General features: G+C 40.3%; 1 protein-coding gene across 5 annotated transcripts in view; it reads right to left on the reverse strand.

Annotated features, from left to right (window-relative positions):
• The window catches only part of NAA35 (N(alpha)-acetyltransferase 35, NatC auxiliary subunit), a 257,112-nt gene that overhangs the window by 118,002 nt on the left and 111,664 nt on the right, over positions 1-27,446 (reverse strand). For all 5 annotated transcript variants that reach the window (XR_003858821.1, XM_029617219.1, XM_029617227.1 and 2 more), the window contains 6 exons: positions 23,589-23,672; positions 12,065-12,179; positions 10,986-11,164; positions 8,810-8,869; positions 7,298-7,404; positions 7,140-7,206 (listed from right to left, as the gene is read on the reverse strand). Coding sequence is in view for 4 of the 5 variants with exons in the window: in XM_029617219.1 (XP_029473079.1) it covers positions 7,140-7,206; positions 7,298-7,404; positions 8,810-8,869; positions 10,986-11,164; positions 12,065-12,179; positions 23,589-23,672 (612 nt within the window). In the remaining variant the exon portion in view is untranslated. The remainder of the gene's footprint in view (positions 1-7,139; positions 7,207-7,297; positions 7,405-8,809; positions 8,870-10,985; positions 11,165-12,064; positions 12,180-23,588; positions 23,673-27,446) is intronic.

Here is a 27,446-nt window from a genome sequence, read left to right on the forward strand (position 1 = left end):
ATTGGTGCTGTTTTGGTGTGGGATGTTTACTATTTATGCAATTTCTGTTCAGACAGAATATGTATCTTTTCCTTGTGTCATTCTTAACAATAAAAATAATACTGGACCTTTATTTTTTATTTCCGCCGTAAACTGTAATGAGCAGTGTGTCACACATGTGAGTGTGGTCTGTTAGGTGTGTCACGATGGGAAAAAGGTTGAGAACCACTGCATTAGAACACCCAAATTACGTACTTGACTTTATATAGGAATAACAACTCCAATAATGAACAAACTGGACAGGAGATTTATCTCTGGAATCCTTGCAAGATACAGAATTTCTTCTTTCTTCATATTCAAGGTTAGATAATTTGTCATCAACCATTAGTTTAAATAAGTTATTATAAACTTGATTCTTTCAAATGCATCATCTACTGACCTATCAATTTATAAATAAAATTGAATATCATTATATTGAATATTAACTTTAAGGCTCGAGAATATGTTACAAATAGGGGCTAGATACACATTGAAAAGGGAGGCGGATAACACCGATCCCTGTGGAACTCCTGTTTAAGATCAAATAAAGGAGACTCAGCATTTTTATACCCCTTTCTAATGATGACTTTAAATATGATGTAAACTATTTATGGACAATACTGGCTATATCAATTTCCATAAGTCTGATTAAAAGATCATGATCAACTGATCAAGCAGCACCAAAAATTTTTTTTCCACTATCATAACCCCTTTGAAAAATATCAAAAAGTGAAATAAGGTTTCCGCGCTATGACCTGCATAACATAGTAGTGGGCCATAAGCATATGAACTGATGACCAAATATCAGTTTTGTACATATCTTTAAAGGAAATGACAATGAGATGAGCCATGGAATTTGTCATGGCTATCACTTGATTAACTTTAAGGGAGTCTGTAATCTGTAAGCCAGACAGCACAAAGCAGTGTGCGATACAATCCACTAGCCTTTGACAACTGTCCTTCCCAATTTATTGGGCTCAATGGACACTAATAGTTGAGAAGCTTGATGAAGTCATGTCCTCTTTAGGTAGCAAGAATAGACACTCTCCATGCCGACAGCATGTATAAGTTCTGCTGACCAGTGCCAGCTAGAACCACTCTCTGCATCAAAGTTCTATCTACCATAGAAGGCAGGTACTTGTCTTTAATGTTGAAGCACTCTGCTCTGATGAGATCAAGGGTCTCATTATACACCTCGCTAACAGCCGAATTTTAAATAGGCCATGCACGTAAAAATCAAGGAGCAGCAAGTAATAAAATAAAAAAAATCAAGCAAGGTAGGCTAGGTTTAGGGGGTGGGGAGGAGAGGAGAAAAGGAAGGAAGGTTAGGCAGGGGGTTAGGGAAGTTCTCCCCCCGTCCGCTCCTTAACTGGAGCGGACTGGGAAGGAACTGGGGAAGGTCCGATTGCGTCACCGTGTGAACTTTGCAAAAATTCGCCCACACATGCTAACACACATGTGCACGCGGCCAACGGATTTTATAACATGTGCATGCCGGCGTATACATGTTATAAAATCGGTGGGTGGGGGGGGGGGGGGGGGCTAAGTTTTAAAATCTACCCCTAAGGTAGCAGATTGCGTTTTGGAATGAAAGAACGTGAGTTTTCTCCTGTCCCAGAATTGAGGATGGGTCCAATCTGGTGTAACCCTGCACTGACAGCTTTGGCTTCTTCACTGTTAATGGAAGCTGCCATAGATCGATCTTGCTGCTTAGCTACTCTTCAGTACTTCATCTGGTGCCATGGTCTTCGGCATCTTGCTCAACCCGACCTGTGGTACATCTTGGAATGGGTGCCATGTGTTTTTTTGGGGGGGGGGGGGGGCAGGGGAGGAACCTTCCCTCACCTGTGAGATAAAGGATGGGAGACTGCATCTCATTTCAACTTTTTGTGGCACAAAGAATTCAACATCTAAGTCTGGGTGCTCCACCAAGGCTTTGGGCTCTTAATCGCAGGCACATTCCACAAAGCCTTTATCTTGCAGGTACAATACTGCTGTGCCCTCGGGGTCATTTAACCACAACTGTAAAGTCTGGAAGCATCATGATCTGGGCACAGACAGTGGAAGCAGAAAGAATGAATATCTGTAAGAGACATCTGGTGTTTGTAGACACAGGCCTTGAAACTGCTGACTGTAGGCTTACTGACTTTGGATTTCTCCATTCCTAACCTTTTTTTTTTTTTTTTTAAGTTCTGTTGAGGGGCTGCCAAGGAGCTGGCAAGAGAGAAAAGTTACAAGGAAGAAAGGTAGGCCAAAAACAAAACTGAAGAGAGAAACTGGGAGCATGTCTGTGTAGCAGCTTATATGAAGGGGCTCACATGGCAGTATACACATGGGACACTCTCTCATATGCTTTATAAGACTAAATGAGCTCTGAGAGATAGGCCCATATCGGTGCCATTGGATGACATCACCCACATATAGGGAACTTCATTTTCAGTTTTTATTTTATTTTTTCCTGGAAATGTCAATGTTATAACAAAACAAAAATCTGTGGAAAGTGAAATCTCAATTGATTTTTTTTTTTTTTGTTGTAACACTGAAATTCCCAGGAAAAATAAAATAAAAGCTGAAACATAGGTCCTTACCCTAATGTTATGGCTGACTCATGCTTGCTTGTTGACAGAGAACTTTGCTCATCTGTAATATTTCATTTACAACTACAATAACAAGGGGAGAACTATTAATGAATAAGAAGTTTAATATGCTGCAGACCACATCAAGTTTACTTGGAAGTCAAATGAGTCACGATAGTTCACTAGTGGCTTATTTGATATACATTTTATTTAGTTCCCTTTAAAGCATACGTTTCGTTTGGCTTTGTGCTGTTTAAATGACTCTGTCTAATAAATACCACAAACTTTGACTCATTCACGCCATTCATGCAAATCTTCTGTGTGCCCACAACTAATTAGCTATAAGTGTAAATTCTAAGATTAGCACAAATGTCTCACTTGTATTACATAAGACAGAGCTTTTTTCCTTTCCCAAAGTAAAGCACAATTACTTATTTTAATTTTTTTAAATTAGTTTTTCGTTTTAACACACAGGAAAAATTAAGCTTGATTGCACACTATAGCACATGAATAATTATCACAAGAAAGAATCAGAGTTATATAGTAAACATAAGTTAAGATATGCCAAACTGGGTCAGACCAAGGGTCCATCAAGCCCAGTATCCTGTTTCCAACAGTGGCCAATCCAGGTCACAAGTACCTGCCAAGTACCCAAACATTAGATAAAACACAAGCTACTATTGCTTATTAATTACCATCATAGCAGCTCATGGATTTTTCCATACTATTAAATCTTAAACATAGATAAGTTCCAAGAAATCCTAGTTATAAAGATTTAAAAAACTTAATAAACACCCTCTCCCCAAACCACTTTGTATCTGTCAGAAAAGGAAAATATACACCTACATGTTAACCATTTATAATATTTTCTCCAGTGATATTAGTACTCTAGACTTTTTATCTTGAGGTAGAAATTACTATAAATTGGTCACATCTCAAAATTTTCCAATAAATTACCTTCCAACTTTTTGATAGTCATTCATTTCATAAGGATAAAATACAACTTTTTTTTTTTTTTACTTCCACAATATTAAGTCTGGCGGGTCTTTATCTAACCACTTAATTAAAGTGCAATAATGTGCAATTAAGAGCCTTATTCCAGAATAAATATAGACATTTCTCATTCAGTGCATCAGTATGAACAGTTTATCAGATGTGGCTACTCTGCCTCAATAAGCCATATTATTCCAGAATTTAGAACCTTCTCTGAATGACCATAACCAATGAATTAATGTTCCATCTTCAGATGAACGTTTAAAACACTAGAAGTCTGATTCACTAAAGCCTTTCTCCCATTCCATGTGCATGGGGGAAAAAAAAACTTAGTGCAACAGGTCTTTAAGCACAAATTATGCCAGTTTTAAAAGCCTATTTTCTTTAGCAAAACTATTATAATAGTTTTGTGTTTCCCAATATACTGCATCTAATATATATTTGCATTCACTACTTTAAAAATAATATAATAAAAAGCCTGTTTTGGATGCATAATTACTTTATGAAGAATTCCAATTGATACTAACCAGTTTTTGATCTGAGCAAAGCAGGCTTTAATCCTCTCTAAAATAATCTTCTGGGACCGGTCTCATTGCCAGGTTATTAAATAACGTACATTTTTATTCAGTGAGACAAAGATACACCCAATACCAAAACTAGTACATGGAATCAAACTGGGATATTGGCAGAGCTGTTTAATCATTTAGTAAAATAGAATTTAAATAGCTTCTGGCTTACAGATAGGTCATACTTATGCTTGGGACACTGGAAACCGAATCATGAATCTTTCTGTACTTAACATGTCAGAGATTATTTCTAAACCTTTATTAAGCTACTTTTTTTTGTATTCCAGGCACAAAAGCTTCATTATCCCAAAGAGTCAGCATTCCACAACAATGGACAAGTAAGCTCAACCTGCATTGTCTCACTTTCCAGGCCTAGCAAATGGGACTAAATTAACACTTTTTTATTTTTTAAACTATAATGGAAGTTGGTTAATTCTAGAATGGAACACAAATTTCAGCTTTAAAGAGAATGGAATTAGTTCTAATTCTATGACAGGTTAGCATATATGGGTTTTATAAACTTAAATTCTTTTGAAAATTATGTGGGGGGTGGAAGGGAAGTAAATATATGCTTCCATTACATAAGCATTCTAGGGGATGGAGTTAGAGCGGGCAAGCATGTGTACATATTTTTGATTTTCAAACCTATGCACATAAATATGCCTAAACATTTAAAAGTTACATCTGCTCTGGAGCAGGGGTAACTTCCTGTACGCGTGTACTGGGACAACCTGCAAAATTTCAAAGTGGACCTATGTGTATAAGTCCGCTTTAAAACTTCAGGCTAAGTACTTTGTACTTAGCATTTCGTGAGCTGTCTGAAAATTACACTCAGAGTTCATCACCAATCCCTAGCATGTCTTCAAAGATTAGCAATACTGTATATTTTAAAGCTGCCCAACAAAAGGCCTTTTCTCCTCTACTCAGTACCCTTCCATGTGTATTTCATAACCCTCTATTTAAGTTTCATAGATCATCTCTTAACTTTTAATGGAAGCATCTGAATTCGATACAATAATTTGGGGAAAAAAATGATTTTAAATCATGATATTCGTATCTGAAATAGAAAAACGAAAACCATTTCAACTAATCAGAGTTTTCACAATCTTTTTCAGCAATGGTGATGTGTTAAGAAAATATATTTTTTAATCTTTGGGTACAATTAATTCTAAATATATAAAATCTGTACTTTTGCCCAGTTAAGTGACTCTCTTTTTTTTTAAACTGCATCTAAGTTATCCTATATGTTCAAAGCTTCAGTCTTATTCAATTTATGATCTGATTTAAAACAGTTCCAAGTTCAAATGCTTTAGTTTTATTCTTCTCAAAGGATACTATTTTTAAAGTCCATTTTTCCCCCTTTTTCTCAGTGCTGTTATTAAATTAGTGTTTTTACATGCTACTAGGAATTCACCAATGAATATGACTTTTAGCTTCTGTTCGGTACAAAGAGGTTTATCAGATTATACTGTCTGTGTAAATTGTGGTTTCTGTATGTGCGCACCCTTTAAAAGTTTTGAAGGCCTGAACCTAGCTCAACCAAACTTGGTGTGTTGCTAGCTTATTGGGGAAACATTAGACCTTTTCAGTTTCCAAACTTGGGCCTAGATTTATTAAATTGCTGTAAATATCGTATGCGGTAGAAATAGGGGAATTTTATGGTAATTTCCTAATGCGTTAACCTTTCGCACTTTGCGGTAAAACCTACACAATTGTATGTTTCCTACCTGCAAAGTGCTCATTTCACCACTGGGGTGGGGGACAGAGCGAGCGATAGACAATCTACAAGGCCCTTGTAGTAGCTAGCTAAATCTCTATAGATTTATAGATCTATCTATAGATTTATAGATCTATAAATCTCTATAGGAGGCCCACCTAGTAACTCAAGGTGAGGTTTAGGTTGTAATGTAGGGATTAGGGGGCCAATTTTACATGCAGAGTGAGATGTACGAACAGAACGGTACATTTTTGTGAAGATGTGAGGTTCTTTGGAGTGAGGAAACTCACACAAAGATGAGATTTGTGCAATGTTCTCTCAATCTAGCTTGACAGACTCTCTACTTGGGTAACATCAAGCTAGGTTGAGAGAACATTGTACAAATCTCATCTTTGTGTGAGTTTCTTCACTCCAAAGGACATCAAAACTTCACAAGAGTGCACTGTTTCTGTTCGTACATCTCACTCTGCATGTAAAAGTGATCCCTAACCCCTACGCTCCTATCTAAACCTCACCTTGAGTTGCTAGGTGGGCCTCCTATAGTAGCACAAATAGCTGCTTACTATGATGCCACCCCCAAAGGCTCTCTCTCTCTCCCAGCCTAAAAATGCCCAAAACAGAATTTGAGAAAAAATCACAAATTGCATTATGGGCCTAACGCACGATATCGCACAACTTAACACAATTGAAAAAGGTGTAGTTATTTTCGGCGTTAAAACTTTGCAATATCGTGTGTTATGGCTTCGCAAAACGTGAAGCCAGCCTACTTTTTCAGAAATCCAGGCCCGGACTCCTCCGCAATCCCTCCCCTTTTAAAAATTTACATTGTGTCATGCATTATGGCATTTAGCGTATGCGTTAAGGCGTTTCACATGCATTAAGTGTTTTTCGCATGCGAAAACACGTAATGCCATAACGTGATTTGATAAATGACCCTGTTGGGGAATACTTTCTGGGGGCGCGAGAAAGGTGTAAAGCTGGGAATTTTGCTATAAGAAGTGCTCTGGAACTAGAAAAAAAAAAAAAGCTAAACAGAATGTCGCTTATTATACTTGTTTTCCTAAATGTTACGTAATTAAACTCATATGCCAAATGAGTATAAAAATTCTGATTATGGCAGTGTTGTGTCTTGCTGAATAAAAATGATTTTCAAAAAAACCCCAAAAAGAACTATATGCAATCTGCAACCTAAAAGTTGATTTTTCAATAAATGGGGACCAAATGTTATTGAGCAAAACAGGATCCTAACTGAACCATTTTGCTGCTTACCCGAACACAGTGGGTCACAAAGGAATCAATGTAGTCCTTAGCCTGGTGATTATTATATAGGCAACATCTGTAAGAAAACATACATACTGAGAACAGCTGGAGTCTTAGCTGAACTGAACAAGCCAGATTTCTTATTACATACAATTTACAAAACTTACTTAGGAGATAATACAGGAGGACTAACAAAAGATCTTAACGCGTCTTTCACCATGTCCTGCATTAAGTGTGTCCCAAATACCTTCTTGTTATCCACCAGAAAAGTAGTCTTAAAAGAAGAAGAAAAAACCCATCATCTCCTCATAACACCCAGATCAGTCTAATTATTACAGACACAGTTAATAATCTTGTAGTCTTAAACATATCACATTGTGCTTATTAGCACCACATCTTCACAAATAAGGCCCTCCGATTTGAAATCCCTTGTGTTTCTGCCTTTAACTATTCAGATACCCAAAGCCTAACTAACAGGCTGCAAAAATTCTTCTCTGGTTATTGGTATTCAGTCATTGGTGTCAGTCTTTGATGCCTTTACCTCTACCATTTAAAAGGAAGAATATCACAGTTTCTCTTTAAGACACTTAGGGGTCAATTTTATAACATAAATATGATATCCGCGCACACAAGCACTCCAATTTTATAATCTGTGCACGCATGTGCAGGTGGGCTTCGTCTCCCGCGTGCAAGGAGGGGTATTTTACAAAAATATGCGCGGCGACCCAGGTAGGCTTTTCCCAGTTGCAATTAAGGAGAAGACTGGGAGGGAACTTCCCTATACCTCTACCTAACCTTCCTACCTTTCCCCCTCTCCTCCCTAACCCCCTACCTACCTAATTTTTTTTTTTTTTAAACTTATCTGCTCCTTCGAGCAGAAGTAAGTTATGTGCGCCGGCTGGCTACTGGCACACACTTCTCCAGGACAGAGCCTAATGGCCGCTGTCCAGGCCAGCCCCAGCCCCCAACCTGCCCCTTTTGGCTGGCCTGGCACTTCCGAGCATATCAAGAGATACACACCTGGCCAGGCTCTTTCGAAAACGCACTCGGTGCGCGCAGGGCCCGGCCACGTGCGTATCTCCCCGTATTTGTGCGCGCGTGCATTTTAAAATTTGCCCGTTACTGAATAAAGCGATCTGGTTGCCATGTCAGATACACAGGCATAAGAGGTCAGCAAAACTCATAGGTGATATCTTTTTATTGGACTAAATTTATTTTTGACTAGCTTTTGAAAGTTGTATTCCCTTCATCTTGAATGCAAGTCACAACTACATTAGCTTTCCAATAAAAAGTTATCGCCAAAAACCTGCTGACCTTTATTTCTAGGATTAGCACTGTAAATGAAAACTGATTATCACTTACAAAGAAGGCTACATTCATTTTCAAATATTGTGTTTTTGCTGTTGTGTTTAGTGTGAGAACCTGATTTCCAACCCTAACCCTACATGAAAAATGCAGACTGCCCCTCTTTGGTATGCCTTTCTGACTACATCTAGTGCACCTCTGCTCTGCTGGATGGAGACTTGAAGCTTAATTTATGCTGGCACTTACAGCACAAACTTAGAACAGGAGAGTCCTTCACAAATATTCATATGATAGGAGCAAGAAGAGAGTGAAAGGATACCTGAGTCTATGGAAAAAAAATCTTTATTGAATAAGGCTCAAAAGATCTGACTTACCTGCAATAAAGATCTTGAAAGAACACAAGGTGACTGTTCACTAAACTCACAGAAAAAATCCTATTAACGTTAAAGGGAAAAAGATGGGCAATTAATGTATACGATAGCACTGACACCATACAATCTCAACTGATGACATTCATGACAATATTCATGGGCTTGTGAAATAGTTCAGCTTTAATGATCTTTTCAATAATTTTCTATTGTAATAAACTTTTAAAGCCTTATTTCAATACAGTAAAAATCTTGTACTAAAGTAACTCCCCTTTACACTAAATAGCACCTGGGCAGTACAAGCTATTTTACAGGCTGTATCACTTACGAGGCACGGCTAACAGTTATGCTCGTAAAGCCATATTTTAAAACCAGGAGGCCGCCATGTACAGTGACTTGTTAATTGCATATATTTACTGCTGCTCCTGATGAGTAATTCTGAGGAGATCACGGGGCAGATATTCAGTCACAGAGCGGCTAGTTAAATTGGCCAGATATAGCTATCCGGCTAATTTAATGGGGATATTCAGCGGCTCAGCCACAATGTTGAATATCTCTGGCTATCTTAAAGTTAGCCAGATTAAGTATACTTGGTTAACTTTAGGACAGCCCTAGGCGCGACCAGAGTTAGCCACAAAAGTTAAGTGGCTTACTCTGGTCCGCCCCAAAATGCTTCCTGCCCACCCACGGGCTGCCCCCTAATTATGAGGTTAAATTCTAGCCGCACACGACTTCCAATATTACCGCTTTGCCATTTAGATGGATAACTTTTCAATTATCCGTCTAAATGGCTTCTGAATATCAGCCTCCATGTTTTAGGCTTAACATGACAAGGGGAGAGGTCTGGGTCAACTGGGGGACATGTAGGATGAAGAGCCAGAGGGTCTGGATGACCTTGAGATTGAATGGGCAAACTAGTGGACTGACTGGAAAAACTGGGAATGTCCCTCACGCAAGCATGTTTTAAAATCTGCTTACCTACGAGTGTTAAAGCTGACAAAGTCCTAAGGAAGATATGCAAAGTACATTTGCTCGAGAAATCGCTTAAAATTAGGAGCCTACTTACATGTGGGAGCCCACCCGATTGTTTTATATGTGTAATTTTAAACCCATATTAGCCAGGCAGTTTTCAGTAGAGCCATTTTTGCAGGTAAAACACAATTTATCCATCTAAGTCACTTTGAAAACTGTCCTCCCCATACATAGCTGCAGTCCAAGACAATTTCATAATCTTAACGAGGGCCTGAACCAGCTAAAATAAGTGTTGGACATTAATGTATGAATTATTGGACATTTCTCTTTTGAATCTTTGAATTTTGATTAACCTGAATGTATGGACTTTTGAAATTTCTCTTTTGAATCTTTTGCGGGGGCAATAATCAGACATTTTTATGTGGGTATGACTGTGTTTATCTGCATAAAAAAAGTCTGATTATTTCTTCTCCTTCTGTTAACAGTACATGTTATTTTACACAGCCTAAAAAGGGATGAGGATTGCTCTTCAAGATAAAGCAGAACACTACGAGTGCATCTGGAGGGCTTATTACAAATGAAGAAGCAGTCATTGTGCAGAGGAGTAGTAATTGGTTTGTGCTCTATAGTTGCCTAGTTCTTTATGTTTATTTTTTGGTTCATCATAACTCACATGTTTTATAACATGTACATGACAATATTATGATCTTTTATTGTGTTCATGTTTGTGTCTAAATAAAGAGATATAAAAAAATGCGTGAGGTCAAGTCCAGGGAGCAAATTATTTATGCATATTCCAATCTCAGCACGAAATTCCCAGTGTGTGCTTTGTACCTGCCTTCAATGCATCCGATTAGTGAGTGCCAGCAGAATTTTCAAAGGGAAATTTTGTGAGGCTTTCCCTTAGGCAAGGAGCTCGCAGTCCCATGGAAAGGCTCATTATTGCCCACTTTATCTGGGTATATGACTGAGGTTTCTAAACTAATTAGACCAGTTCTTGGAACTAAGTTTGTCTTGCCCACATTTTTGGCTTAGATTTATGCATATTTCCTGAATCTGTACAATATTTTTCCTTTTTCCTTTCTCCCTGAATAAAAAAAGTTGCATGCAATACCAGTATGAAGGTGATGATTTATAACTAATAATTCAGGATGGCAAGATCATTTAAACATTATGAACTCTTATCCAAGAAATTGGTTTTCATACTTACCAGTATGCTGTGTAAATTGGTTGAGTTGACGACTTCACAAACATTTTTTATTCTGTCTATAAGTTTTGCAAAGTAGTTAACCATTTCTTCTTTCTTAATTATTTTTGCATACCGTGGAAATGTTGGAGGGAGCAGCCTCTGGTTAACTAGAGGCTCAAACCCCATCATAATAGGATGATCTAACATAAAATAACACAACATTTGAAAAAGGAAAATGTTTGAAGCACTGGACACAGACCTGAAAAGAGTTAAGTGATTTATGTTGAGTATGGGAATTTGTATGCTCATCTCTCCAAAGGAGAATCACAACTGGGCAGAGTGAATGCGTCAATCTAGTCTTTTTCTGTCATCATTTAGTATATGTTACTATCTCTCAATCTTCAGTATAAAAATATCCTCCAGTTTTATACATCTGACCGGTCTTTGTCCCCATGTGCACAATCTGAAAGTTGTTCCAACAGAGGGCAATATTCAAAGCCATTTATGGTATGTGGGGAAAACAGTGCTTTACCCATGTTAATGGCATTGCCCTCCCTGTAAGCTAAGCTTACTCATGCAGTAACGGTAAGCAGGTAAGTTTACCCACAGAGTTCCCGAGTTGGGGGGAGGGAGGGGTTAGAATTTGGAAATATGCATGTATGTTTGCAACTTCAAATGTGCACATTTTTTGCTAGAGAAAGCGCCCACACAAACTGCAGGTGCAGATTTGTGTGGGGACTTTTTCCCTTAGGTAATTTCCAAAGGGAAGGTTTTCCCTTTGAAAATTGGTGCAAAGTCTACAGATAAAAGGTACCCACAGGCTTTGCAACTGTGCAGGTAGATTAAATATCTGCCTCTAAATGAATATCATACTTTCTCTATACATTTCATGTTTTTATTTGATACAGATATGTTATAAACAAAATAAAGGTGAATGCTAGGAGTTTTCAGACATCAGTAGTCCATTAATAAATTTCACATTGGGATCAAACGCACATGACTAGATATGTCCAGTGCCGAAAGATAGGCTACACAAATTCCATGCCCGTCACACTGCAGGCTGCAGAATGAGAAGGGGATAAAGAGAGACAGAGGTTTACCTCCTTTCGTGGTGTCATTCTGTGCCTGTATGCCATGATGGAGGGAGTGCTGAATGGCAGAGAGGAGGTCTGCTGCTTGGCTCATCAGTTTCTGAGCTTCCTGCACTGCACTTGTCTGGGAAAAAAAAGGACAATATGAAAGAACATGTATTTCTCATTCTTTCAGTCTTCAGTGATATTGAAGGAAGCAAAGCTCACATTCAATACATTTTGAGCCCAATTTTGTAACCTTGCGTACAGGGCCGAAGTCTACAAGTACAAAGTAAACACAGATTTCAGCTATAATTTTCAAAATAGACTTATGCACGCACATCTGCTTTGAAAATTAATGAATATGCATGAACCCTTGCATAGCAATCACATGCACATTTACACCTGCATGATAGCAGGTTCACACATACATTCACGTGCATACTTTCAGTTTTAGAAAATACTGTGCATAAATGGTTCTCCACCATAACTGTGCCCCCAGGAACATCTCTTTCATGTACACATGAAATCACTTCCATGTGTACTTTTCTGCGTAAAACCCCTGGGGAAATTTTCAAAAAGCCTACATACACTTATACAATAGCATTCTACATGCGTATGTGCTTTTGAAAATTCACCCCTTTAAAACCAATTACTTCCAACATTACATTGCAATAAAAAAAGTAAGAAAACAATTGCACAATTGAGGGAGGGAGAGGGGTGGAGGAAAAGGGAAGGTGATGATGCCAAGGGGTAAAGGCAGAGGGAAGGAGATGATCTCAGGGGGAGAAGGAAGGTGATGATGATGATGATGGGGGTAAAGGGAGAGGGAAGGTATGATGATGCAAGGGGGTTGGGAAGAGGTGATAGAAGGTGATGATGATGCGCTGGGGATTGGGGAGAGATAGAGGAAGAGGGAAGTTGATGATGGTGCCAAGGGTTGAGGGAGAGGGATGGAGACAGAGGGAAGGAGATGATGCAAGGGGGTGAGGAGAAGAGGGAGAGGGAAGGTCATGTTAATGGGGTTAAGGGAGAGAGAAGGTATGAGGGAGTGGGGAAGAGGTGGTGGAAGGTGATGATGCCAGGGGTGGGGGAGAGGAATGGAGGGAGAAGGAAGGTGATAATGACGACACCAGAGGTGAGGAGGAGGGAGAGAGAAGATGATGATGTCAGAGGGTGCAGAAGAGTGGTAGAAGGAGAGGGAAAATGATGATGATGCAAAGGTGGGGGAAGAAGTGATAGAGGGAAGGTGATGATGATGGTGGTGGGGAAGATAATGTGAAGATACCAGGGAGTGGGGAGAAGGGTAGAAAGAAAGGGATGGTGGTGATGAAGATGCCAGGGGTGAGAAGGTGGAGAGAGGTGATGTTAATGCCAAGGAGTGAGGGAGAGGGAAGGTGATGATAATATGAGGGAGGGGGAAGAAATGGTGGGAGAGGGAAGGTGATGCTTATGCCAGGGGACAGACATGATTATGATGCTGGGGGAAGAGAAAAGAGAGAAGGTGAGGATGCCAAGGGGTAGGGGGAGAGGGAATATAAGAGAAAATGATGATGGGGAAGTGGTGTGCCACAACGAAGTGACTCCTGGGCCAGGTGTAACACGAAACAAAAAAGGTTGGGAATCACTGGGGAAGATGATGGACTGGACCTAGCTCAGAGACTTAAGGGAATAACTGTTTACTGCTGGATAGGGAAACTACCAAAATCAAACTTTTCCCCTGTGACCTTCAGATGGCCACCCTGCTCAAAAACTCTCATTTTTCCATTCCTTGGTAGATCCAAGCCCTCAAACCCATAACCGTGGGATTTCTTAAACAAAGTCTCACATAATGTTTTATATTTCATAAGCATCAAAAACATATTCAGGCCGATACAGTAAAAATCACAGGTGAGCCGGTGCTCAGTGTTGAGCACCCGCTCTCCCGAAGCGCACCCAGCCATCTTACCTGGGCACACGATTCTGTATGTAAAAGAGGGGGTCGTGCTAATAAGGAGGCGCTAGGGACAATAATGCATCAGTAGCACCTCCTTATTAGCGTCAGCGGGTTCCGACAGCTGACGCTCTATTTTACCAGCGTGGGTTTTCAAACCCGCTGACAGCCACGGGTTAGGAAAACGGATGCCGGTAAAATTGGGCATCCATTTTTCTAATCTGCTGGTTCGGTGGGCAGATTTTAGTTTTTTTTTTTCATTTTTGGTTTCTCCGACTTAATATTGCTAGGATATTAAGTTGGAGGGTGTACAGAAAAGCTGTATTTTCTGCTTTTCTGTACACTTTTCTGGGTTGCTTAGAATTGCCCTTGGGCAGGCGTTAATTTCTGAGAGTAAGTATCCTGGGCAACTAACTAATAGGCTCGTTAACATGCATTTGCATGTGATGAGCATTATTAGTTTAGCGTGTCGAAAATGTGTGGCCAACCGCGTACTAAACACACTTTCAGGAGAGACAATAGAGGAGGGAACAAATTCCCTTTTGTAAATCCGAGGAAAGAATACACTGCCCTTAGCGTCTTCTAAAGGCAGGTCAATTCCCCTGCTTCCAGAGAGCAACAGCAACCCCTCAAAAGGTTTTTCTATTGCCCAAAACTGGAGGAACCCACAAGAAAAAAATCTGTACTGTTCCAGCCCACTGAGAGTTTTGCCTGCTTGACCACTATCTGAATACGGAGGAATCCAGAAGGGAGTCATGTGCCTCCTGAAGAAAGCATCTCCTTGCTCTTCTTAGGCCCCGAGACAACATAATGCCATTAGAAAAGAAAAAATTACTGAATTTCCCCAAGGGAAACCTTCAGTGGTTCTCATGGACTGACAGGCCAAGGCGAGAAGTGAGCAAGGGAGAAAGGCAAAGATGGCGGTTGATCCCACCAAAAAACACAGATGCGGCAGCTGAGAATTGGCAAGATACGTGAATTGCCACTGATACAGAGCGCCCCCACCAAATCCCCTGACTCATGCCACTGCATCCCCTTTGAGCCACAGGGCGAGACTGATCTGCGGGTGCATCAGTGCCTGCCGAAAAGGCAGAACAGCAGACACCAATGGCCTCAGGCTCTATCTAGCCCTGAAGTGCCAACCATGATCAGTCCTTCAAAAGCAAGTTCCCTGAGATCTTTGCTGAGTTGAAAAGCAAGATAGGAGGCTAATGTGAAGACTGATCCCCAAAACGGCTGAAAGCTGGCCTTCCCCTACAATGCTGAAACTTACCCAACACAATGGCCTTCCCTCAAGCGTGATACAGTGGTACTTAAGTGTGCCATCCTCCTGCAAACCCCACCCCTCCCCCCAGGCCAGAGGAACTGTCTCAGCAAACTTCAACTACTGACTCTCAAGTAAACACCAAGCTCCCATTTTTTTAAATTATTTCTTTAAAGGAAAACATCTTCCCTCCTCAAAGCTTTACTTAATCTCCTCTGGAAGTGGGAACTGTCCAAGTGGGCTCACTCACACTGCTGGCTGGAACCAGTGGCCTCCCCAAGGTCTGATAAGAGTTGAGATCCATCAAAGACCTGCACTACCCCTAAGTAGTGGAATTGATGTCATGGTAAGGAAAACCATATTCTCTGCCTCCATCTACTCATAGCGGGAAACAATCCACCTGTGTGTGACTGGTTTAGAAGGATGAGATGGAAGACATCCACATTCAGACTCTGTGCGGCTCAGGTAAGTTTAGCCAGCTAACTTTAGGACAGTTTAAGGGCCAACCAGAGTTTGTCGAATAAGTTACCCATCCAACTTCGAATATCGGAGTTAGCCAGATAACTTATCCAGCTAACTCAGATCTTCTCAGTTACATTCCTGACTTATCTGGCCAAATTTTAAGCCAGATAAAAAGTTATCCTGCAAGAATTTAGCCAAATAAGTGCCCAAATATTCATTTAACTGGATAACTTCTAAGTTATGTGGCTAAATGCTTCTGCATAAGGAACTCCTCATATTTAGCTATTCTGTTATTCTTGTGGAGGGGAATTTTCAAAGTCATCTACCCAAATAAACTGCCTGTCTGAAAACTCCATCTTGCTAGAAGTTCATGTAGGACTGAGTTATAAAAATGGGACATAATGGCAAAGATACAGCCATAACGACCCTGAACAAACAGAATCTTTCTTGTAAATAGATCGACTCCTGCTCAAAATAGAAGAGGGACACTATCATCTAGGTGAAGAATCTCCTCACTCCCTAATTTGATATTCCAGCAGATGGGAGGGGCTCCCTTTAGAAGGCTCCCACAGAGTGGTTTTTTTTTTATGAGATTGGAAAATAATGCACAGATTGTATTTTCAAACCTATGCACATTTTCCCCAAGTATCTTTACCTAAAAATCAAGCAAGTGCAAAAGTATATATGTACTTTCCTTTGAAAATTAGGTACAAAATCCGTGGTACTTTGCACCTTTGTGGACAGTTTGAAAATTTCCCCCCTTAATGAAAACAGAATATTAAACAACTAACCTATCAGTCTAAGAAAAGTTTATTAAACAGCAGTGAAACACTACAGTTAACTCAAACAAGTGCTACTATACCAATTAACTTTTGTGTTGTTTGCAATGAATCATAGAACAGTAACTAAGAGGGAGACAAAGGTGGTTTTTAATGAATTCAGTACTCTCCCTAGGGCATCTTGGTGAGTACTAAACAGTGTTCTTTACTGCCACCTAGCAGGTTGCATTGCCAAATGCCTGGAATCACTTTTAATTACATTAAATTTACTGGTAATATCTAAGACAGTGGGAAGGCAAAAATGTTCAGAAAATTAGTTGCCAGACGAGGCCCCTCCAGCTGGCACTGGACATTCCTATTGCATAAGCCCTGCATCCTGTTTGTCAACAGACAAAACAGAAGACAATGCAGATGTGCAATTATAACTTCAGGCCATGCTTGCAGTAAAAAGCTGAGGGACAGGAGGAGAGCTACAACACTGCCTTAGCCCACAGATCTCAACAGGCATCAATGATCTGCTTGTAGGTAGGTATGACAACGGGCCCCTTAACCCTGCCATCAACCACTATGTGCCCCAAGAGTGAGCCAAGTCAGCTAGAAGGGTAAGAGATATGACTGAGGATCTGGAGACAGGGTATGAAATGGAAATGGGGATTGCAAAATAAGGGGTAAAAGTTATGAGCATGATGGAGGAAAAGAAATGAATGTATGCTGATGGAGAGAAGAGAGGCTTAGAAAAGAAGAAATGTAACAGATGAGAGTGATGTCAGCGACAGATAAAATAGAGAAGGGAGATGGCAAAAGATTTTTGTAGTAAGGAGAAGATATGGTCAGAATGATCACAGCATTACAGAGCCTTTTACCTCTAGCCCACGGGTTCAAATCTCAACTCAGGTGGCCTATGTGAAATGAAGTACTAGTATCAAGAGAAAGCCACACACTTTAGGGGCTCTCTCTATTTTACAATAACTGCATATAGAGATGGGTCAAATAAGACATATTAAGTAATAAGTATCCTCAGCACAGGAAGGTGGAATCATTTTTACATTGTGACATGCAACTGGATTTTATCAGGTCACTAAAATCAGCGGAAAAATATTTAAGTCCCCGATTTCTTCGGGTCTTAAGTTGTTTTTAGACTGATTTGTAGCAGATTGATAAATATTATCAAAGATCATGACTTTAAAGCTGGTCTCCTAAAAATCACTTTACAAAAGATCAGAATGCATCTAACTAAAAATCAGTACAGGATAATAAATATAGGAAAACTGGTTCTTGCCAGCAGATGGAGAAAGAAAGTTTAACTGACACTGCTATATAACCAAGTGTGCCAGCTGCAGTCCCTCAGTATTGACCTGTATCCAAGCCAAGAGAAAAGACTATACCAAACTTAACAGCCCATCCCCGTCTCAACAAATATGAGGATGGTGACGCCGTAACCTATTGGAAACATATCTCTGTTCCAAAACATATATAAGTAGAATGAAACAGCTTAGCAAACTGATAACAACCCTGCACGACCTACAGATCAACAGAACAAGTGGGTGACTCTCCCACCTTTATTCCATGGGTGGGTCTCTGGACTGATCTGTGGTACTACGGGAATTAAAATTAGCAGGTAAGAACCAAATTTTCCTTTCCTGTATGTATCCAGATCAGTCCAGTCTCCTGGGATGTACCTAAGCCCACTAAACTGGGTGGGACCTGGAGAGTCTTGCTCGCAGAACACTCTCACCAAAACACTCTGCAGCTGGAGCCCCAACATTCAAACGACAGTGTTTGGCGAAAGCGTGCAGCGACTTCCAAGTCGCTGTTCTGCAAATCTCCTGCAGCGATACCTGCTGAGTCTCGGCCCAAGAAGCTGCCTGCAAGAGTGCTTGCCAGGTTCTTATGGCCTGGATTGGCCACTGTTGGAAACAGGATGCTGGGCTTGATAGACCCTTGGTCTGACCCAGTGTGGCATCTTCTTATGTTCTTATGAAGTAGCCACCACTACCATCACCTTGGTGAAAGTACACGGCACCGTTACTAGACCAAAGGGCAGGGCCCAAAACTGAAAATGTTCCCCAAGTATCATGAACCTTAGAAACCTCTGGTTCTCTTGCTTGATACCTATAGGAAGATAGGCCTCTGTCAGATCTAATACTCTTCCTTGCGCACTGCCACGATGACAGACTTTAGCGTCTCCATGCGAAAATGCAGAACTCTGAGGGTTACATTTACCTTCTTTAAATCCAGAATGGGAAAAAGCAACCCTTCTTTCTTTGGCATCACGAAATAGATGGAATACCTCCCAGTGCCCTGCTCCTCCAGCAAAACTGGCATTATGGCTCCCAGTTGCTTCAGTCGACTTCGAACTGCTACTCGCTTTACAAGAGGACCGCAGGGGGACACGACAAAGGCGTCCCTTATGGGATGAGCAAAATCTAAAGCATAGCAATCTCTTACCACCTTGAGAACCCATTGGTCTGTGGTAATCTTGGCCCACTCCTCTAAAAAAAAAATGCTAACTGTACTCAGACAGCTGGCAGCAAAGAGTGGGCCGGCCTCACTTCATTGCAAGGACTTAACTCTCCCTGCGCCAGCCCCAGAGTTGTCCTGGAAGGGCTTCCTGCCCCAACAAAAGGACTGATTCCATGATGAGGACCTGACCAGGGCTTGCTGCTGTGGGCCTCCAGAATTCTTGGATGGACAAAACCTCCAATGGCCCCAAAACCTAGTTCAAGCAGGCACTTAGGCTCTTAGGCTCTTAGGCTTATCCTCCGGCAATTTGTGCACCTTGGATTCCCCTAGGTGCTTCATTATTTTCTCCAAGTCTTCACCCAAACAGAAGCTTCTCCTTGAAAAGACGAGCTCCCAGTTGCGACTTGGACCATACATCCGCCAACCAATTATGTAGCCAGAAAAATATGGAGCCTTTTTTTTTTTTAAACAACTTTAACCAACTCAAATAAGGATACTTTCCTGCACCTTCCAAAGTTCATAAGCAGAACTGCAGCAGGTCACCAGGCCATCTCATGTGGTCTGAGGGATTTGGACCACCAGATGTCTGCCCCACAGATTCCCAGACAGAGCTAAAAAGGGGTCACCAACCCCCCTGCTCATCTGTCTCAACAAGGGAGGATAGCCTCACCAGGACCTCACAACCTTCTGGGAGAAACCTCAAAGAACAAATCGTCCTTTTCCTCTTAGATTGAAGGTTAGGGGGGCACTCCATGAAGTTAGCATGTGGCATATTTAAAACTAATTGGAAAAAGTTCTTTTTCACTCAACGCACAATTAAACTCTGGAATTTGTTGCCAGAGGATGTGGTTAGTGCAGTTAGTATAGCTGTGTTTTAAAAAAGGATTGGACAAGTTCTTGGAGGAGAAGTCCATTACCTGCTATTAATTAAGTTGACTTGGAAAGTAGCCACTGCTATTACTAGCAACAGTGACATGGAATAGACTTAGTTTTTGGGTACTTGCCAGGTTTGGCCACGGTTGGAAACAGGATGCTGGGCTTGATGGACCCTTGGTCTGACCCAGAATGGCATGTTCTTATACTGGAATTTTGTATTAGCAAAGGAAACATAAGAACCTAAGAAATGCCATGCTGAGTCAAACCAAGGTCTATTAAATCCAGTATCCTGTCTCCGACAGTGGCCTGTCCAAGCCACAGGCAGATCCCAAAGAGTAGATCTATTCTCTGTTACTCATTCCCAGGCATAGCAATAGCTTTCTTTATGGACTTTTCCTCCCTCTTTTAAACCCTATGCTAGTAACCACTGGCAACAGATTTTGCAGATTAACTGAGTGCTGAGTAAAAAGGTTTTTCTACAATTTGTTTAAAATCTGCTGGTTATTAATTTTGTAGTGTCTCCTCTTGTTTTCATATATTTTGAATGAATAAATAACCATGCTTTATTTATCCATTACACCTTACTCATGATTTTCAAAATTTCTATCATGTCCCCTTTCTATCATCTCTTTTCCAAGCTGAAGAGCCCTAACCTGCATAACCTTTCACCAAAAGGGGGATTGTTGCACCCCTTTTATCATTTTTGTAACCCTTCCCTGCACTTTTTCAAGTTCCTCTCTGTCTTTTTTTTGAGTTGAAACGACCAAAAATGCACTCAATAATCAAGGTTATGATCACAACATGGTTCAAAACAGAAGCAATATGATATTTTCCACCTTATTTCTAATTGCAGCCACACTCTGAGCTGAGGATTTCAATGTATTGTCCATGTGGTGACTCTTAATACACAGCCCAGCATTGTATACCTTTTGGGAATGTTTTTCCCTATGTGCATCCTTTACAACTTTCCACATTCAATTTTAGCTGCTATTCAGTAGCCCAGTCTCCTAGTCTCACATGGTCTTTCTGCAGTTCTTCACAAACTGCTGCTGTTTTAACAACTTTGAATAATTTCATGTCTTCTATAAATTTGATCACTTCCCTCATTCCTTTTTCCAAATCATTTAAAAATACGTAAAAATAGCACAAGTCCCAGTACAGATTCCTGTTGCATTTCACTAATAATCTTCCTCCATTTGGAAAACCTTTTTTTTTTACTTTTTATTTTAATGATATTTCAATTAAAGCATAAAAAAAACCCTTTGTATCAGTAACCTGGGTATATATAATCATACAAAAAAAAGAAGAGGAAATTGTGCTTATACATATAGACGTACTGAAATATAAAATATGTACATCCCCTGAAAATAAGAAACAAAGGAAAATAGGTATAAAAAAAAGTCTAAAGCAAACAGACTAGCAAGTCATTTCTGCTGTAGGATGTTAACATCTTACAAGCCTTGATAAAGGATTTTAGTTGCTTTAGAGAAAGAAAAAAAAATAATAATAAAACGCTCTGAACGATATTTTAAAAAACATTTTCAAGGGTAATGAAGAATAAATCAGGCTCCTAGAGACAAAGTATCATTCCTAAGGGCTAGACAGGCCTTTTTTAACTGCACATGTCGTGAAAGGTCAGGAAAAATTCTTAATTTTTAACTCAGAAAGTCCACTTTGAAATTCTGAAAATATGCAGTCATTATTTTACTAACATCAACTTCAGAAAAAAAAAAATAGACTAATAAGGTAGACCTCTCTATAATTTCTGGGGAAGACATTTCCAAAAAGCCCGTTAAATTCAATGAAGGAACTACAGGAGCATCCTGACCCGAAGCAACATTAGATTGAGGAGAAGATGGCAAAACATCCCAACTTATTCACAGAGGGGAGCGTCTCTGGGGCAAGGTGTAGATTTTCTACTAAATATTTCTTAAAGGTAATCCAGGGTAATTCAACCATAATCTTAGAAAAGTTAAGTATATGAAGATTCAACTTTTCAGCAGAATTCTCTAAGGCTTCAATACAACGAGACATGACACCTTGTTCCTGCAAAACAGCAGTATGAACCCCCTGGGTAAACCCCAAATCATCTGCTGAAGTTGTTCCGCATGCTCCTGAACCTGTAATTCAACCCTGGATATCTGGGGCTCAAGTTTTAAGACAACAGAATCCATCTTACTCAGTGAAACGCCAAGAATCTGGCCAAACTTAGCCATCATGCCCCAAAGGGAATCCAGAGTTAATTCTGCCAGTTTGTGGAAAAGTTGGGAGAGCTCACCAACCAAAGGAAGCTGTCCAGAAGAAGAAGCAGCTTGAGAAGAAACACCATGCATTAAGACATCCCATCTTGAAGGAACTGCTACAGAAATCAAAGAAAATGCTCCCAACTCCTGCAAAGATGGTGCGGACTGCGATACCACCTCGGCCCCCTCCCACACTGGCAGCAAGGAGACATCATACTCCTGCAACAATGCTGCATTCGGGGAGGAAGCACATCCGGTTAACTGCAGGGATTCTTGGGGCCGGGGGCTGAGGTAAACCTCCTCTCCTGGCTGGGTCGACACTCCTCCATCAGACATAGCAACGAAGAACTAGCCACCGGACAAAGCAGAAGTAGGGGACGCAAAGGATGTTATGGTTTGCTGTCCAGGAAGGTGAGTGAGTTCGGAAGGGAAAACTCGTACCTTCCCTTTTCTTTTTGGAGCCATTGAAGAAAAACAGTGTGTTATGAACAGACAGCAAGAAACAGTGTCTTCAACTCGCAGCCATCTTGTCTTCCGCCCCCCTCATTGGAAACCATTTAATCCTGTTCTGTTTCCTGTCTTTTATCCTGTTACCATTCCACAATAGGCATTGCCTTCTATGCCATGACTTTTTAATTTCCTGAGGAGTCTCATGGGGGATTTTGTCAAATGCCTTCTGAAAATCCAAATATACTATATCAAGAGGCTCATCTTTTTCTACATGTTTAACTACACCTTCAAAAAAAATCCAATAGATTTATAAAGCAAGACTTCCCTTTGCTAAAACCATATCTGTCTATATGTTCAGTAATTTTGGGGACAATATTAAAATTTATCTGGCTAACTTACACGGAATATTCACGGCACACAATGACGCAAAATATCCCAGATAAGTATTAAAGCTAGCCAGATAAGCTTATCTGGCTATCTTTAGACCTATGGGCGTCTAACTTATTTGGTTAACTTAACTGGATAAGTCTGAATATCGCTACTTATCCGGCTAAGTTAACTGGATAGATAGAGTCACCCAGTTACACCCACTGCCCACCCAATGATTATGCAGCTAACTATTTAGTCAGATAAGTGACTCATTCAGCTAAGTGGTATTGTTGGATATTCAGAAGCAGCCACTTAGCGAGATAAATCTGATTTATCAGCCAAATTTTTGGAATGTAATTGCCTTTGTTATTAAGTTTAGCTTCTAACATTTTGCCCGGCACCAAATAAGGCTCTTTGATTTATAGTTTCCCTGAATCACCACTGTGGCCATTTTTTAAAATCTGTGTCACATTGGTTTCTTTCCAATCTTTAGTATCATAGCTGGTTTAAATGATAGGTTACAGATTATTAGGAATAGGTTAGCAATTACATGCTTTAGTTCTTTTAGAACTTTGGGGTGGATGCCATCCAGTCCCATTGATTTGTTTCTCTTTAGTTTGTCAACCTGATTTTTTACACCCTCCATTATCACAGAGATTTGTTTCAATTGACATGAAACAAATTACTTCAATAAAGCTAATGATAGTCTGCTTACCTCCTTCTTTGTAAAGGCTATGAGAACAGTCAGTAACACTCGAGTAAATTTCACTCTGCTGAATACTGCTAAACACTGCTGGTGCTGCAAATGAGAAAAGATCACACGAAAGTCAATACTCAGTAAGCCAGTGAGTGGGAGAGTTATATGTGTAACTTTATCCAAATATTCAGCAGGACTTATTCAAAAAACCTTATCCAGATAACTTGTTGAAAAATAGCTGCCCTAAAGTCTTACATGCATAACTTTATCTGGCCAGTGCTCAATATTAGCGCAAAGCACATAAAGCTTAATGACAACCTGGGAGCATCTCTAGCCTGCCTCTTTTTATACAGGTATATTTTGTGTGCACAATGAATTATGCTCACAGAATTTACCCACTGAATGGGAGGGGATTTTCAACTATGAAAATCTGTCCTGCTAATTTCCGAAATTAGAAAGACAACTCTTTTGAATAATCAACGCTAGATGTTAAAATGTAATTTTTCTTCAGAAGAGAAAAAGCACTGAAACAAGAGGTAGCCACCACATTTCAAGTACTTGTTCACTCTCATGCCTAAATAGCATCAGGCAAGTGGAGGTGCCAACATTCAGTAGCAATCACCATGTTAAAAGAAAATGACAATGTGTCCGAGGCAGGACTTCAAACGTGCACATTATAGCAAGTAGGATTACATAAGTGAAATATTTTACATTCTGGAGCTTCCTTGAAATATTTCAGTGTCTCAGCAATTCTATCCTCCTAAGCTGCAACTCTGGCCAAATACCAGCACTGGCATTACACCGTGTATCCAATGGCTGTCAGATTTCTTTGTAATTATGCTTGTCATATTCTAACATGACAGTTGTTTAAACAATTTCAAGATTAAAAGCTTAAAAGTTAAATCTTCCATTTTAGATACTGTAAGGTAATATTAAAAGTGCCCAAATTGATGCAAAACCTGCAGGTACTTTTTAGTGGCAGGCTGTGCACTAATTTTCAAAAGGGAATGTACACGCATACTTTCCTTTTGAAAATTACCCCAGAAAACCTACTTTGCTAGTTTGTATGGGAAGCTTTTCTGAGCAAGTATACATGTTTAAGTGCAGATCTCTCCCTACCCCGGGAATACCACCCTCTCACTCCAAGTAAAAGTACACACATACAAGCCCCTAAGTTCGTACTTTTACACACATATAGAACGGACAATTTTCAAAAGACCATTTCTATGGGTCAAGTACTATTTAACCGCTGAAATTGGCTTTCAAACTTAATTACTCTTGGTGAACTCTAAGACTATGCAGAGGAACTGTATTTTGTTTTTTAATAAAAGCAAGTGGCATCTTCATTCAACCAACAATTTAAACTGCACTCATAACATCTAAAGAATGAAGTTTTCTCCTTGAATGATAGAAGGTTGGTAATAGTCTCGTGATTAATGTAAAAAGCAGAATTTTGGAACTAATGAAAAACTCCTGGACCAAGGGTCATGCACCAGGATTCCTCCTGGAACTCTGCAATCATGGATGCTGAATCCAGCAACTAGGTGTCTCCCTTAAGAGATGACAACTTCTCCTTCCCCTCACCCTCAGCCAACTTGGTGAGCAGATTGATACTAGCACCTATACCATACACTTGCCAATATACTCTCATGTGGAGCAGGATCTGTTTGGCTCATATATTCTTTGTGACATCACAGCTCATCTAGCAAATATGAAGTAATTTGCAATTCTTTGGAAAACAAAGTTACTCCCAGTTGACGACACAACTTACAAGGAATCTTCCTAAAGTAGGGATGGGCAAATATTTTAGTAACAGTGCTACATTACTGGCTCTCATCTACAAATGGGACCTGTAGGGCATCTCTTGAAACTCCTTAACAGAAATACACACATAAGCACTGCCATATTGGGTCAGACCAGAGTCCATAAAGCCCAGTATCCTGTTTTCAACAGTGGCCAATCCAGTTCACAAGTACCTGGCAGAATCCCAAAAAGTAGATAAATCCCAAGCTGCTGATGCTTAAGAGTAAGCAGTGGCTTTCTACAAGTCTACCTGGTTCTCCAGTATCTTCTTTAGTGAACACCAACTTAAAGAATTTCTTCATCTTTCTCCACATATTAATGTCGGTATATAAAAGTCAAAAATAAATAAATAAATAAATATTGCTCTTTGACATCTTTCACACCACCTCAGGCTTTCCTCCCTTTTCCAATATATCTGAAAAATATGTTGCCACTTCACTTTAACTCTATGACAATCCTTTCTTCCACTTGACCTTTTGCTTTCCTGATTTCTTTCCTAGTCTCCTTCAGCTTCACCAGATATTCTTCCCTGTGTTCTTCTGTTTGGGATCCTTTGTACTGCTTGAACACTATTCTTTTTGCATTTATTTTTTCAGCACTCCTTTGTAAACCAGCTTGGTTTATTTATCTTCTTACTTTTGCTTACTTTTGGAACATATAGATTTGTTGTCTTTGTAATAGCTCTTTTTAGTTTGGCCCACTGTTCCACCTCACCCATTTTCTCCCAATCTTCTAGTTCTTCCTCCAAGTACGCCTTATTTGACAAAGTCTATATTTTTGCAAAGGGACCATTAACCGGACGCTCCTTGTTTGTTGATGTAAAACATTGCAACTTGGTTGTCCGTGTAGATCATGACCTGCGTCCTTTCAGGTGGTCTTGGAACACTCATAATGCATTCCGAATCACTCTGAGTTCCAATAAATGTATTTGTAAGTTTTGTTCCGAGATTGTCCATAACCCTTGTGTTTCGTAAATCTCGAGGTGTGCACCCCAGCCCTTGCGAGACGCATCTGTGGTTAATACTGTGTTGTGAGGAGGGGAACTGAACAATGCTCCCTTGGATAGGGTGAAGTCTAGGAGCCACCATGTTATATCTTTTCTCATTTCGGCGGTCAACGATAACTTCTGTGTCAATGGTTGCGAGTGCTGTTTCCATTGATGTTTCAAGCCCCATTGCAGGCGTCTCATGTGTAGCCTGGTGTTGGGAACCATGAAATTCGCCGCTGCTATGTGGCCGAGGACTACTAAAACCTGTCTGCTGAAGGTCTCCGAATATAGTTCAAGGTATGTAACAGAAGAAGGAATTGTGATATTCTGTCGCTTGGTAGGTATGCCCTTTTGCGCGTAGTGTCCAGGAATGCTCCTATGAACTGTAACTGTTGTGTTGGTTGTAGGTGTGATTTCTGAAAATTGATCACCAATCCTAATTCTTGCAAGCATTGTATCACTCAATGGAGGTGCTCGAGTAAGATGTTTGGAGTTGGGGCAATTATGAGCCAATCATCCAGATATGGAAAGATGGTTATACCTTGTTGTCTGAGATGAGCCACCACCACTACCATGCATTTGGTGAACACCCTGGGTGCAGCCGATAGTCCAAAGGGGAGAACTTTGTACTGGTAATGTTGATGCCTGTAGCGAAAGCATAGGTAATGCCACGAGGATGGATGGATTGGAATGCGTGTGTAAGCATCCTTCAGGTGGATGGAGCACATCCAATCGTTGGTTTGAATCAGAGGAAGGATTGATTTCAACGATACCATTTTGAATTTCTCTTTGGTGAGAAATTTGTTCAATTCCCTTAGGTCTAGGATGGGGCGAAGGCCACCCGACTTCTTGCGTATGAGGAAGTATGGGGAATAAAATCCTACAGATTGGGTTCCCGGGTAAATTTGTCAAATTGCTTGTGGTTTGCGAAGCAAAGCAATTTCCTTCCCCAGTTGTGGTTGGAAGTTGTGAATCTTGAAAGTGGAAAGATTAGGTAATATGGGTTTTGTGACAAATTGGAGTTGGTAGCCGTGACGTACTATCTCCAAAACCCATTGATCGGATGTTATTCTCTCCCAGGCTGC

This window comes from Rhinatrema bivittatum, chromosome 1 (assembly GCF_901001135.1).
Source record: "Rhinatrema bivittatum chromosome 1, aRhiBiv1.1, whole genome shotgun sequence".
Lineage (NCBI taxonomy): Eukaryota > Metazoa > Chordata > Amphibia > Gymnophiona > Rhinatrematidae > Rhinatrema > Rhinatrema bivittatum.